At 34.9% G+C, this 15,883-nt stretch overlaps 1 protein-coding gene across 1 annotated transcript; it reads right to left on the bottom strand.

Annotated features, from left to right (window-relative positions):
• Positions 1-14,091: 14,091 nt before the first annotated feature.
• LOC108744491 (homeotic protein ultrabithorax-like) lies at positions 14,092-15,219 on the bottom strand. Its single transcript, XM_018480279.1, has one exon. The coding sequence runs from the start codon at positions 14,752-14,754 to the stop codon at positions 14,092-14,094; it is 663 nt and encodes a 220-aa protein (XP_018335781.1). The 5' UTR covers positions 14,755-15,219.
• Positions 15,220-15,883: the final 664 nt, after the last annotated feature.

Here is a 15,883-nt window from a genome sequence, read left to right on the forward strand (position 1 = left end):
CAAACACATGGCCACCTTCTGTGCAATATTATTAATGTAAAAATACTCTGAATTTAGAATAATCGCTTACAAAATTACGATGTTTACTTAAGGCCTTAAATAAAGTATTTTTCCGTACTTTATGTGTCTTGTAAAATATAACGTACGCATCACAGTCGAAATAGAGTACAATACTTTATAATAAAGTACGGGTGGCAACCCTAGAACAGACATATACGCAGGGCATGCGTATGTCTAATCTTTTATGAATGTAGTTACAATGCATCTCAAAGAACTAAATTTAAAACTTCAATGAATAAGGAACACTGCATTTTCATTCCAATTACTAGATTTAAAAAGCAAATATTTATGAATGAATTTTACGTGTCTAAGTATTACCTTAGAAGAGTTAGAAAATCAGAAATGTCTTTTGATATAGCAGCATAAGTGGACAGATCCAAGAGGGATGCCTAAGCCTAAGGTACTAATTTTCGATATCTGGAATAGTCTTCTGGAATGCTATGACCTGACAAAGAAATGGATTTGGTGTGTTCAATCTTTGGATTAACATATTCGTACGAACAACTTTTCTCTTCTATGAAGAGTCTGAAAGGAATGCCTAAGCATGAGGTACTACTTTTCGATACCTGGAATTGTTTTCGGGAATGCTATGACCAAATAAAGAAATAACTTTTGGTGTTGACGATCTTTAGGTCAACATATTCGTGCGAGCAAGTTTTCTTCTTCTTCCATGAACTAAATAAAGAACAATCTAAGAAACTAAATAACTAATCCAAATTTAAAGTCTAGTCGTAAACAAAAAACCACTAGTTATGTACCGGACTAGCCAAAACTTTCTAGACAAATACAAGGTCACCGTTCGCATTGATTTTTTAATACAATTTCAGTCTCGTTAGCATAATACCATATTTTGTAACATAGCAATAAAGAATAAAGTCGTATTTTATTTATTTACAACTTTTTTCCGATATAAATTTGAAATTAAATGTCCGTGGGTCTTTAAACTTAATGAAACAATATTTTCCAGCTTAAAAGTTTGCCGACCCCTGCCCCAGGTCAAAGAAAAAATGTCAATTTTTACTCTTACCCGCCTTCCCTTTCAATTAAAACTACTTATGATAACTCCAGTCCGTTTCCTTAACGGTTGAGTAGATACAAAAATAATTCCCGATCTCAACCGTTACAATTGCATTCAAACAACCGAATCGTTTACATACGTAAGTTGTTGCGCGCATATTTGCGTATAGTGTTCAGGAAGGATCGCGAAACGAGCAGCAATAAAGTTATCATTTTATCCTAGCACTGACAAACAGACAACTATAAATAATTCAATTCCGCTGGCAACGTCGCCGACAAGATGTATTGCTGCCGCCGTTGACATCGCTATGCCCACGAATCGCCATACTTCGTCAGCGATGATCTTCCACGCTTTGACTACTTATGTAAATACTACTATACACTAATATAGTGAGCTATGCCTGTTCATTGTCTTCAAACGATCAAAAAATAAGCAAGAGATAATTCCCCTGGTACAAACCTTCAAACCAGTATAATCCACCGTATACGTAATACAATAGAACCTTGATAACTTAAACCTCGATAACGTAATAACCTCTATAAATTCATAAAATTTTGTGTTCCCTTCCTCTTGGAGTCCAAAACCTCTATTATTTAAAACAAAAACCCTGTATAACTTAAACGAATAATTTGGGCATCGCACCTCAGTAAGCAGTGGAAAGTAGTTTGAATCGGGAGAAAGTCTTCTATGTAAAAGACGAAGAATTGCTGAATTTCCTAATTTAGAAAGATGCTTGTTTATATGGTTTAGATTTATACAGTGTAGAAATATGTAAAGGCATTTGTTAGTGGACTTATACTAAAGAAAAAAGCTGAAGAGTTTGATAAGTACTGGAAATCAATAATTTTAAAGCATAAACTTANCAGCAAGCAGTGAAAAGTGGTTTGAATCGGGAGAAAGTCTTCTAAGTAAATGACGAAGAATTGCTGAATTTTCTAATTTAGAGAAATGCTTGTTTACATGGTTTAGACAGTTTAGAAATAAAAACATTAGTGTTAGTGGACCTATACTAAAGGAAAAAGCTGAAGAGTTTGCTAAGTCACTGGAAATCCATAATTTTAAAGCTTAAACTTAAACCCTTAGTAAGTAAAAACCTCAATAACTCAAATTATTTTACGTTTCCCTTGGTCTTTATCTTATCGAGGTTCTACTCTTTACTCATTGTAAATGGTCTGAAGCAACTGACAGAAATTACCTAGGTAAAGGATATCAAAGAAAAAAATGAAATATCATTTTCATACATTTTAACCGAAGGTGACTGAAACTTCCAATCAAATATGTTTTTGTTAAAATTAAACAAAAAAAATTAAAGCAATTTGCCTTCAAATATGCAAGTGACAATACAAAATCATTTAGTCATGGTGTGACTATGAATCGCTTGTTAAACATGGAAATCATCTTTTGAATAGTTTTCAGGCATCGGAAAGTTGAAAATAAGGACTACTTGATCCAAATCTAGCCTAACCTAACACAATCCCATCCTAACTTAACGCAATTTTGATATTTGTTTTTATTATCCTAACCTAAATAAATTTAATTTTTTATTTAACTGGTTAGGTTTATAAGGTTAGCATAGGTAAAGACAACACGGACGAAGTGAGTCGTGTACTTTCTTTTGTTTACACCAATGTTCACCTACAACAAAACTGCACAACATACCAAAAATTTCAACGAAATCTGAAACCTTTACTCCAAGTATATTTTAGGTTTGCTTCAATAGTAAATTTTGAACTCATCCAGCACGATAAATGTACAAACAACCTAGCACTTGGTACCCCATTACCATCGCAACCCACGCAATAATTACTACGTATAACGTGTCACACAAACACATGGCCACCACATATTGTATACGGGTTACGTAAAACCGTCACTTGAATTGATAATTATCGATGCCATTACTATGCGACATGCGCACTTTTGTTTGGCATAATTTAGCGAATTAATTGAATTTAATTACGTCGTCGTACGCACTGATGCATCTTCAGCAGCTTCCACGGCTACCATCACCGCTCACGTTGCAATTCCTCATGCACAACACAAGCCTACATTATATACTCTATACGTTGAAATATTTATGCACTCTGAAGGACCTCCTGGTTCGTTCTTTAGTTGAACTGCAGTACACGTGTCAAAGAAAAACTGACCAAACGTTTATTACCATCTTCCTATCTTCATTTTTATTAAGAGAAGCGATATATTAACATTGATGTAGTTCGAAAATGGCAGAGATAGTGAAAATGTCTGATTCTTGAATACACCAAGAGTTTAAAAACTGATACCAAAATAAAATCTGATGGTCCAGTACTCAGTCTTCTCCAATATCCGTTATTTGTATGACAGGAACTCACTTCTTTTCCTCGATGTTATAAGATTTCATTTAATCAAACATTTATTTCCAGGGATATTTTCTATTCACGGCCCACATCAATAACTACTCAGTGATTAGAGATTTTAATCTTCTTCCGTATTTTAATATTTACCTCATTAACAATAAAGACTACGGTAACCACTGAGACAATTTCCGTACCTTGAATAAAAATCTTTGAAACTAACTAATGAAGTTCTTTAAACTAACTGTCTGCGCTATGATGATGTTTTCTACAGTGTAACATCTACACAACTAAACAGTTTTGCGAGAAGGGACTCCCCTATTTGCCGTGTCCATGAAGCGTTTTGTATGCATGGTATAATTCACAGACGCCATTAAAAACTGGCTTTTGTAATATTGGGGTCCACCGACAATTCTGCTCTATTATTACGACCTGTCTATGGGTTTCAAGGGAAACGGTGCAAGCTTGTCTCTCTTTTCATCGGTAAAGAAGGACGAGGACGGATACACCATGCTGAAGGACTTTTTTGAAAGAAAAAATGACCTAACGTTGAACTATTTAGAGAACAAAATTACGAAAGTTTCAAAAATAATTTGTAAAATTGCATGGCCACATTCACTCAGTTAAAAAATTGCGGAAATAAAAAAATCTCTCGAAAAATGAATGTTATAATATAATTTTAAATTTTAAAGTGCAAAAAAACAATTGTTCATTTTGCTTACGTTAAAAGAGATAATAGAGTAATTCTGACCATTACCATAACATTGTTAATATATATACGTATTAAAAAAAATTCTAAAAGTGAAATTGTTTTTTGTAATATGCACCTACTTAAACTCGAAAAATTAGTATGGATTACATTGTTAGATAGCTTGAACTACCTGATAACTGGCTACATATATGCTTAATGAGTTCGTTTCGTAAATATTAGCATTAAATATGAATAAAACAATGGCGTTTAGGTAATTTATTTGATAAAGGTAGGTCACAACCTGACAACTCCAACCCCTTACTAAAAATAAATCAACTTCATTGAGTCATGCGACACAAATTCGTGAATAGAATTAAGTAATAACGGTGATTTGAATCACGAAAATTACAGACTTATTTATCTAGGAAAATGCTTGCCTAATATAGTTATACGATAAATAAAAACAAGTAACGAATACATGGACTTTCAGCTATTTTTATTCAAACAGATGAACTTTGACATTTCGTTCTAATCGTAACTGACGAGGGACATTTTGGTATTCCAGTTATTCTAATATTTAAACCTTTATTTCTTGACAAAACGTCAAAAGTTCAACATAATTGCATAAAGGGCCTGCTGTAGTCTTTTATTTATTTTATTTTTTTCATTATCCACACTTCGACTTTTGTTGTAATGTGACACAAAATTTAAAATAAGATTGCGATATTTTAAGGTTTTGTGTAGAAAAGAGAAAGACACGTTTGTGTTGTTAACTTGTATAATAGAAGTTAGCCGTAAAACAGTACAATGTAACGAAACAGTTCCTCGACCTGCGAAATTTATGGTAGTCCCCACAAGGAGCTAGAAACTCATGCAAACCTGTGTTGGTATAACGGTAAACGAAGAAAGGTAACAGTGATCTTGAATGACTTAATTATGTTCTAAAACCTAGGCATAGAAAATAAATTTGCAAGCAAAACAGTCTATCTTAGCATATACTTAGGAAAATTTGAAAAAGTATTAATGTGGAATAAAAACATTTGGTTACATAGTAAGGTTTTACAACTTTTAATTTCATTTATAACAATTGCTAGCGTATTTGAAGTTACTGTGGTATTTTCTCTNAACCTAGGCATAGAAAATAACTTTGAAATTCGAATTTCTCTCTCCATGTATATTTTAAATTTGTAACTTAATTTTTCGAATACAAAAATTTCAAAAATACATATTCCATTACCCTTCTCAGGTGCTGAGTTTTTTAAAATGCCAAAATAAGTGTTTGACTAATTAACTAAAAAGTATTGTATAAAATTTATTATTTTACCACGCCTTTTCATTTCCTTAGACGGTAGAGGTTGAATTTGGAACTATCCTTATTCCTGGATCCATCATAATCGAAACTTATGTGCAAAATTTATGCTATCTAAGTTCAAGAATTTAGTCTAGGTGTTCATAGGTTAGTGAGATTATCGATGAGTACTGATGACCAGATCTGTTTTATCTTGTCCAAGTATTGTACATTTAACAAGACCAAAATCATGTCCAAGACTCGTACGTTCGCACCACCAGAACTAAGAGTAGTTGCAAAATAGAATGAAATAACTCAATGAATATCTGATGTAGGTAAATATAAACATTAAACAAATTGTATTAATATTATAAATTTTACTTTGTACTACAACAGTTCCTTTTTAAAACAGAATTAAACAAGAATGTTTAAAGGATGTATGCAGGGTGTCCCAAAGGTTTTAATTTTTGGAAAATCGGATATTTGTGATCCAATAGGCGGAATAATAAAATTATGCATGACCATACATCTATTAAAAACCTATTGTTAATTAATGCCAGAACAAAGGCAACCCCTTTTGCGTCAGAAACTCTAAATTTCACCTACTCTTAGCTGTTCATGACATAACGAAAAATAAAACGATGAAGCTGACTTATTTTACACTACTTGTTATCGTCTTTTTACACATTTACTTCCCATAAGCGCAAAGATTTCTATTTTCTCATTTCTGACTGATACTTTTGAATTTAGGTACATTTCACAAACAACCTTTAATTATAGCCTTAATAATAATAGCTTAATAGCAGATACAAATTCTAAACGTTTGAAACGTGATCTATGTATCTTTAATTTAACTCTCTATCAGAATAAAAATCGATGTTCGATATAAAAATGATAACTACATAATAATTATGATTATGACAATTAATCCTTATCTACTTATTATGTGTATACACCTATTTGAATGAATCAAGAAGAAACCCATTTTATTTCACGCGTTGTATTAGTCGTTTCTACATGGGCACATACATAATTGAGTAATAAATCACAAAAAGGAGTTTCTGTTAACATCAAGTCGTGATTTATTTATACATATATAGATATATTAATTTCTTAAGAAAACATTTTAATGGCTATATAAGCTGTCCACGGCTCGGTCTTTGAATCGATAACACTGTACGAACGGGTTGAGACAGAAACCCAAGCCTTTCCGGCAACATTTACTTAATATGTTCGAGTATATGAGTCACAGGAATGGGTTTCATTCCGAAAGCCGTTTTACGCTAGGACGATTTTCAACGAACTAATTTTACCTGGAAATATCTATAAAGAGCATTAAATATAAAGACCTCCCATGTTCCATCTAAATCTATTTAGTACTATAAACTAGAACTATTATAATAAAAAAAATATGTTTTATAAACTCCACTGACATCAGTTATTCAATTGCAGGTATTCAAGAAGTTATTGCTATACAACGTAGCGACACCTAAAGGGATACTTTGAAAGCTGACGTTGCCCTTCTTGTCAAATGGTATTGGACAACTGCTTGCAACGTACTGATGGAACAAGGATAAAAACAGATAGAAGATGTCACCAAGAATATCCTAAAACAAAGTTTTGCGCAGCGCAGAAGTTTTGGTTTTTTATGTAATCGAAAGTCTCTCGATAAGAAAATCGTTTGCAAGTATTAAGACCATCAATAGTGCAACATTAGTGAAACATATGTTGATAATAACAAAAGTGGAGTTAAACACGAATGTTGTTATTGAATTTAATCGTTCTTATTCTGACATGACCGCAGTCGAAAACAATACATTTAGAGGGATTTAGGGTTAAAATTTTCGGTATGTCGAATTCCCTTCTAATTATACATCAATTGCCTCCCATCGGCTAAAACTAATAAAGTTTTTCTAGATGATCACATCAAAAAGCTAGACGCACACGAATTTCCAAACATTGAATTTGTTAAGGTGGTGGGAAACCATTTTAAAATTAAATAAATAAACATTTCATAATTGATATGTGTTTTCGTTCTGAAATTATTTTATCTTTAATTTACTGAAGTACTGAAATGCACTATAAATATATATTTGTATTCAATAAATAAAATCGGTAAGTAATCGTTAACATAATTATCGGAGCTGATTTTACCAAAACTTCCTGCGGGAGGGAATTCGGAAACACCGATTTAGGGTAGTCAAAGTTGGTGAAACAGGATTTCACGGTGTGGACAAACACTAACCGGGCAATTTAAGGTATTTTCATAAAACCTACTATACCCTTATCTAAACGCCAAATTTATCCATCCGATGAGGATTCCCGGTTCTTCTAGCATAAATGAACCAAATATTTAAAAAACTAGTAAAACATCTTAAAAGTTACATTCCACCAACGATGGAATAAACGAAATTTAATCGTATAATAACATTTATACAATTAATTTTTTTATGATCTACCAACTGTCACATGAGCTAAATATGTTCCGCCACGCCTCCCTTCCACCATAAAATTGGAAATAGTAACTGTGAGAACAGTAATTTGTATTCATAATGAATTATTTTTTTGTACGAATAACGAACAACAAATTAATTTTAAAGTGAAAATAATACATTAATTTATGATTATAATATCGTAGGTTTGTTTAGACACCATGCACTAATAAATTAATCATAGTTTAGGTAATTACTGTTCCGTGACACAGGTATAACAGCAAAACAAGTTTATATTCCATAATTATTGTAAACAAGATCAGTTCCTTATCTTGTAAGTATATATTTTTTGCTAAAACTACATTACAAGAGTATTATACAAACACAGTGTATTATGTACATATTTATGCTGACCTTGTTTCAACTGTAATAACGCTTTCTAGGTCAGTTAATAAGTTCCATAATTTTGGTAGCGTTGATTCTCATCGCTCATCCGCAGACCCGTTACGATTAAAATCCAGCACAGAATATTCACGGAACTCCGGTTGCATCCCCGTTACACCAGCACAAAATAAATTTGCTCGTCAGATGATTTTTAATTTATGTACGGTTTGTACCAATAACACTTTCGTCCACTGGATTTATTCTCACAATAAAAAAAAAATGTCAACAAAGAATTGTTTTCGCATATACGCAGCAAATACAGATTATCGACATTTTACCCTAAAATTTAACAAAAACATTACGTATCTACTCTAATTAGTGCATACGTTTGTCAGCCAGTCTGTCTCTTTGAGATGAATAAACATGGAAATGTTGGAAAACATAATTTTGAAAGTATGAACTGAAAATACAGACCGTTCCAAGATTTTTCTTCCGATTTATATCTGTTAGCTTTTATTATAGGTGATTTTAACAGGCAATGTTATTGTGCAATATTAATCTCCTAGGCCACCGATCATGAGAGTCCTTTTCTCAAGGCCAAAATTCCTTGTCCTTCCGTCTCTCAACGTGTCTCTAGGATCCATAGAAATTTTCCGGTACGTCCGGCAGTTCGTACGCAGCTTGGAATGACGCTTACGTATCAATAAAATCCATTAATAAAGATTGAAAAACATTAAGCCTAGCTCATAGGGAAAAGAGTATGGTCGAACTCCCCCAGTGCTCCTACAGTAAGTGGCTCAAACGCAAGGATTAAGTACTAATTTAAATTTAATAAATCTACACGGTCCACTTATGACGATTAGAAGCTATGAATGATATAAATAATAAACGATGATTGAACGAACAAGAAAATTATTTTGAATGCCCCTTCTTTCAATAAACATTACCGTTGGACGAACAGCCGACGTTACGTATCTATGCAATAAATCACTTTGTTGTTAGTAAAGTTGGCAAAAAGATAATAACATAGGTTTTCGAGGTTTGCAATGACAACTTATCTACCCGGATAAGTGCTATCGCTGTCGTACATATATAAAACTTATAGGAATATATATATACAGACATGAAAATACAGTCTCAAAATAAATCTTATCCATTTCACTGTTTCTGTATAATAAACATGGAAAATCTGTCTGAATGGTAAGTATAACAACACTGAATCACGAGATAAAGACGTTAGGAAACGTGACGACACAAAACAAATACTTGATTCAAATTTAGAGTTCATGAACAAAACGCCCAAAAGGAGGTACTTTACATGAGTATTCTTAATTATTTATTCGGAAACACACACATATGTAGTACTATAGAATGATGATTCGGGCTATAGGGCCGTGGCCGAAGTGACTGGATCGCTGTCGAAACTTCGAGATACTACCACTGAGGATGTCAGCCGCAGTAACCGACGAAACGTCTGGACAGAATAGTTCACTTAGACCACAGCCCTATAGCCCGAATCTTCATTCTACTATGGATTCCGGCCGTGAAAGCCTTTGTTCTTATACTTTTTAAAAGCTTTTAAGTACAATAGATTTTAGAAATATATTTATAGGTATAGAAAATTAAACAACCTTGTTAAATTTTTGAAATTTTGTTGCCGTTACCAATATTAAACAGTGGCTAGTCCTTTGCTATCCATAAAAGAACAAAAAGTACTCCCTATATTATCATAATAGAGTTCAAGTGGGTCGCAAAGGTAACAAATTTATCAAAATCAAGACATTACGTGGGAAATTTATTTCAAAATGTAAGTGAAATGTTTTCATTAGTTTCAAAAAGTGTATAAAATTTGCCACTCTGCTATATACTCAGTTGAAATATGGCTAGGGCCACCTAGCGGTAAATGAGCGAAGTAAAGAATACGCATCTGGACAAATTGCGATAATGTCATAAAAAAAGTTAGCCATCATCATCCTTCCGATAAAAGATAATTTTTTTTAAACGAATTACTTTTTTATTTTATACAATTAAGGATAAATAAAATTTATTGTTTACCAACCATACTACAATGAAATATTTATACCTATATGTAAATCTGTCTACTATTAATGTTTTACAGAAAAAAAGGCGAACAATATTAGGTACCTACTGCTTCATTCTAAAGCTAAAGCTGGAACTGTGCCACAAGGTTTTGACATTTATTCAAATAAATCAGCTAATCCGGCGGAAGACTACAAGACAAAGACAAAAAACGGGCAATTTTTAATACTATATGTACAAACAAACACTGAAATTGTTTTCTTATTCATAAATACGAAAATTTCAGTTGAATTAATTGGGTAATTGTCTACAATTGGGGCTCCAGACCAAAATCGCTCCAAAAATTACAATGAAAAAAACGATTTCTGGTTATTCTACATAATAGAATTACATATTAGAAGGTAGAGGAGACAGCTTTTTATGACTTTTTGAATAATTTTTCAAAATTGCCCCAATTCTGGATAATTACCTGCATTGGTAACGTCATTTTTTGTTTAGGTAGATTTATGACAGATCAGACTTTATTGAATAGCCCTGTCCGCCGAAGGTGGGCTGATATGTTAGGGTATTTTATTCACAGAAAGCATTAGTTTTCCAATTCCTAGAATTGGGGCTCCAGACCAAAATCGCTCCAAAAATTACAATGAAAAAAACGATTTCTGGTTATTCTACATAATAGAATTACATATTAGAAGGTAGGGGAGACAGTTTTTTATGACTTTTGCAATAATTTTTCAAAATTCTGGATAACTTTACCTCATTGGTAACATCATTTTTTGCTTAGGTAGATTTATGACAGATCAGAGTTTATTTAATACTTCTGTCCGCCAAAGGTGGGCTGATATGCTAGGGTATTTTATTCACAGAAAGCATTAGTTTTCCAATTCCTAGAATTGGGGCTCCAGACCAAAATCGCTTCAAAAATTTTATCATTGATTTCTGATCATTTCTGAAAGTTCAATGATTATATTTGAGACGGGGAGACAATTTTTTTTTTATTACAGCCAGCATACATTATAGGGTAAATGGTGTATGTATAGCTATTTCTTCTTTTAATATTGAGAAAATAAATTTATGCAGTGATAATCGTGAGATAAGGAGATTAAAAGCTTTAGTAAAGTATAACTTTCAACACCCCCCTTTTCCGCCCTTGATTTCCTCTCTTTCCATCTCTTCCCATAAATACAGTTTACAACTGTGATTTGAATTTTGAAAAATTATAATTCAAATTTTTTTTTTTATTTATGAAGTCATAAAAAACTGTCTCTCCCACCTTCTAATATCTAATTCTGTTATGTAGAATGATCGGAAATCGATGAAAAATTTTTTGGAGCGATTTTAGTCTGGAGCCCCAATTCTGGATAATTACCATTAATTGCACACTTCAATCAAATATCTAATTGTCATCATAACCATCGTGATTGATTATATATGGGTAAATCCCTGCATTTCTTTAAAAATTAATTATTTCCTTTCGATTTATCCTTTGCCCTTAGATCTGTATACGTATATTGGCCAAACTGGCAGCAATCAAAAAAACGTTTCTTTTCGAAAATACACCTGACGTCACCTTCCTCGTGCAATATTATAGGTGTATCGGAGCATCGTTGTTGTCGTCAATCAGAAGTTCAGCGACTCGAGAAGAAAACGTTTTAGGAGAAGAGTTACGTGCTTTTAACAGCCACTTTTATACGAGCGTGGCAATAAATCGCGAACGGCAAGAATAATATTCTAATTTCGTTTTGGCGTCTAGGCCGCAAACGGTGGGCCGTACGAACAGCTGATCCGATCGCCGCCCCCCTTGCCCGAGGCGCAAACATTCGGAAATTATCACAACACGACCCAAATGCACCAGCAATTTCACCACAAAAATATATAAGGAATAGGGATCGACTTAAATGCACACTTGAGGTGAACCACCAAAATTATTGCCTACTATTAGGGTTTTTAAGCATTATTGCACCTTCTTCTATCTGTATGATTACCGATTCGGTAATTTTATTAAAAAGAGATTTTTCGACGCTCATTTTGTTCTTTTATATCGACGGATATTATCTTCCTATATCCATCATCACCTTTTCAAAATTTTCATTATTACTATATTTATACATTATCATCAGACTGGTTGGACACGAACCTCCACTCCTTCCTGTCCTGATCTAATCCTAATCTTCATATTTCCTCTTAACTCCTGTTTCTGTCTATAATATGTCTCTGACTAGACCTTCATGCCTGAGAAGGTGTCCTACCAATCTATTTCGTCTTTTTTTTATTGACTTCCATATTTATACGATTAAGTTACTAATGGTTTCTCGGGTTTTCTGTTCCCATTTGCGTCAAATATGTCATTTGTATTGACCAGCTGATTTGGTTTAAAAAATTATTACTCAATTACTACAATATTAGGTCTTGCGTTACTTAACCAAAAATGAACATATTTCCAAGTAATTCATGTCAACAAAGAAGCGATCACACTAAATAGTTTAAAATAGTAAGTAACCCTAGCAATAAAAAATGGAGTATCCACTGGAAGTGTTTAGTATATCATCATAAGATCGTCACTCCTAAGACTAGTTGCACAGGCACCTCCTCTCTTTTCTATCCTAAGATAATTATGGTATTTCGTTAAAAGTAGAACATCCCGCATCCTTAACTACTTTTGAACAGTAATTTAATCTCTACTCTTCTTAATTCCTGTTTCTGCTTCTAATATGTTTCTAATTAGCCTTTCATGCCTGAGAAGGCGTCCTACCAACCTATTTCGCCGATTTTTTATTGATTTCACTGGCGTCCTCTGGTCTCCTACTTTTTTCTCATACCTCCTCATTTCCAACCTTCTCTACCCACGGTATCCTATAAACATGTACGTAATGACCAGTGGTTTCTGATAGAATTTATGATGGATTTTAGGAACTTTTGTTGCAATTTTAGTATTATTTATTACAGCAGAATTCCTGACGCTCCCAATAAAAAATGAAGAATGAACTTAACTGTTCATCCTTTGTGAGCGACAGGAACAATTTGTGTATGCTACATCCTAAAAGGTAACATATAAATTTTGCAGTAAACACGCAGTTGCCAGGAATATATAAGCCTTAGAATTTAGTTCTTTACGAGACTTATATTCAAGTATCATGTTATCATTTAAGATTTAAATGCGAGACTCTAGCACACATTGTCAACCGTCGTTTTATACCGGCGTCATTTGAACCTTTTATTTTGTCTGCACTTTTGGTATCTTATATTAATTCGCGCTGGTGCATTTTGAACATGCCGAATCAAATGACGAGCCTCTTTCGGGAAACAAAGAGAGAAACTGTTCTGAATGCAGGGTACGAGTGAGATGCATCGATGCATTCAGCCCCAATTTTACACACACTTGACTCGGTCCGGGGTTAAAGAGCTTGGCCATTTACATACATACAACCGTAACACCTAGAGGTGTACGGGATCGTTTTACAAATGTAGTGGGCCCTTCCGTGGAGTCCAGCTTATTAATCGTGTCAAGTACACACATCATATCATAATTAGCAGAACTTTCGTTTTCAATTTATTATCATCCAACCAAAATGATGAATTATATTGTTATCTCAGAGCCTAGACTGATTGGACCTTTATTTAAATAAGGCACCTACCATCAAGAAACACGAATATATAACATCTAATAATTAATATCTCAGGCCTCTACATCGTTTAGGTACTACTTAACTTATTCTCTTATACTTTTTCGCACTTTTCTTTATAATTTTCGTCTAGTTAGTTCCTTTCTAGAAGAGAATATACTGCGTTTATGTTCAGCTTTTTCAAAGCTTACGTGGGCTTTCTAAGATTGATAAAATGACATTTCAAGTACCTGCTATTGCCATCCAGGGGTAGAACGTGTGGCTTCCTTGTTGATGCAGCTGGGTTCCTACTGCCTGTGCTGAGTTAGTGTTCAAGGAGCACGGATTGTTCCATGAAGCCAGAGAGTTCGCGGTACGACTTGCGGCTGATCCCGGACTAGATGCGGGATCTCCGCCGACGAGTCCGGACCCGTAGCCCACCCTAGAGTCTGGAGTACATGCAGCGGGTCGTACGGGTCCCGCCAGACTACTGGCCAAATTGGCACCACCACCGGTAGCCGCGGCGTTCTGCCAGACGTCTTTGACCGCGGCTGCAGCTACCACCGATGCATAACCATTTTGATCAGCACTTCCTTTTGAACAGTCAGGTTTTGTAGAGGAGTTATATGCAGAATTTTGTTGACTGTCTCCTGAGGAGGAATACAATTTACAGGCCGCAGCCACCGAAGCGTCATAAGGTGAGTCCTGTGGAGGACGAGTCTGGTGTAATGAATGATGGTGGTGGTGCTGACTGGAAGCGTACGGGGACATTCCCAGAGATAAAGGGAACGATCTGTATGCTGCCGCGGCTACGGCACTCTGATCGTGATGATGAGCCGCAGCCGATCCCGCACTTTGGTGATGGTGACTTCCGTAAAACCCGCTCTGCTCAAAGTACGAGTTCATTATTATCGAATGAATTTTGAACGATTTTTTCGGAAACCAATCTACGACAATAAACTAACACAAATTCTACTTGTGCAAGGCCAGCATGTCAATTGAAAAACACACTCACTATGTTCAAAAGTCACTGTCACTGGAACCACGATAAAAAGTTTATTTCGTTACTGTTTTTTGATCGTTGGCAGAATTACGGAAGGAACCATGATGACGGTAATAAAACAATTTGTTTGGAATCGTAAAGGACGTTGCAGGAGGGAGCGGTGAGCGTTTAATAGTTAATAAAATGATTATTGTTACGATGTGACGGTCGTAAAATGTGCTATAAAACGGCTGGATACGAGCTCGTACGAGTGTACACGTTACCGAGACTTTCTCGGGAATGCACGCGATTCACTTGCTATTCTAAACGCGGATCGGGGCCCACTGGAGCTGCTGTGAGTCTGCTCCGGCCCACACATTCCCGTCCCATTCGCGATCCTGCTCGCACAAGCCCCTACTTCTCTTTCTTGCTCACAGACATTCCGCGATACCCCCACCCCTTCCACATCAACCACGAGGCGCAATCCGTTTCTATACGCACGCACGAGTGCATCTCAAAAATCCAAAAACTTTCTCTAAAAATATTCTGGTATTACTAAAAATTAAATTTTTTTGAAAAATAAAGTCGATTTCATCAAAACCGTGATTACTACTGTCTGAAAAGTTTCGTTCCAGGATTTCTAAAACGTAAAGCTGCACCGTTGGATAAGTCAATAAAACAGTTCATAAACAGGCAGTTTATCTTTAGTGCGGCGGCATGATCAAGAGTGCTAGCAAGAGACAGGAAACCCAATGAATTCTATGTGAAAGAGAGATGACAGGAAGCGCCACGCGGCTCGGTAGGGATGAGCGTTGAACCAATAGTAGCGCGATTTGTCACGGCTCGAGCGCGCCCACTTAGATCACTGCGCAAGGAAAACGTGATCCGTACCCGTAGGATCAATTTCTCCCACCGAGAAGGTTATTATCTGTCCTTGTTCGAAAAGCGCGGATTCCTCGATGGATTGCTGGCGACCCCTAGCGAATAGGTGCTGAAATTCGAGAACAGATACGTTCTAGCGGCGAAACGAGCAACATGAAATCGAATGGGCCC

The sequence above is a fragment of the Agrilus planipennis genome, unplaced genomic scaffold, assembly GCF_000699045.2.
Source record: "Agrilus planipennis isolate EAB-ADULT unplaced genomic scaffold, Apla_2.0 scaffold33, whole genome shotgun sequence".
NCBI lineage: Eukaryota > Metazoa > Arthropoda > Insecta > Coleoptera > Buprestidae > Agrilus > Agrilus planipennis.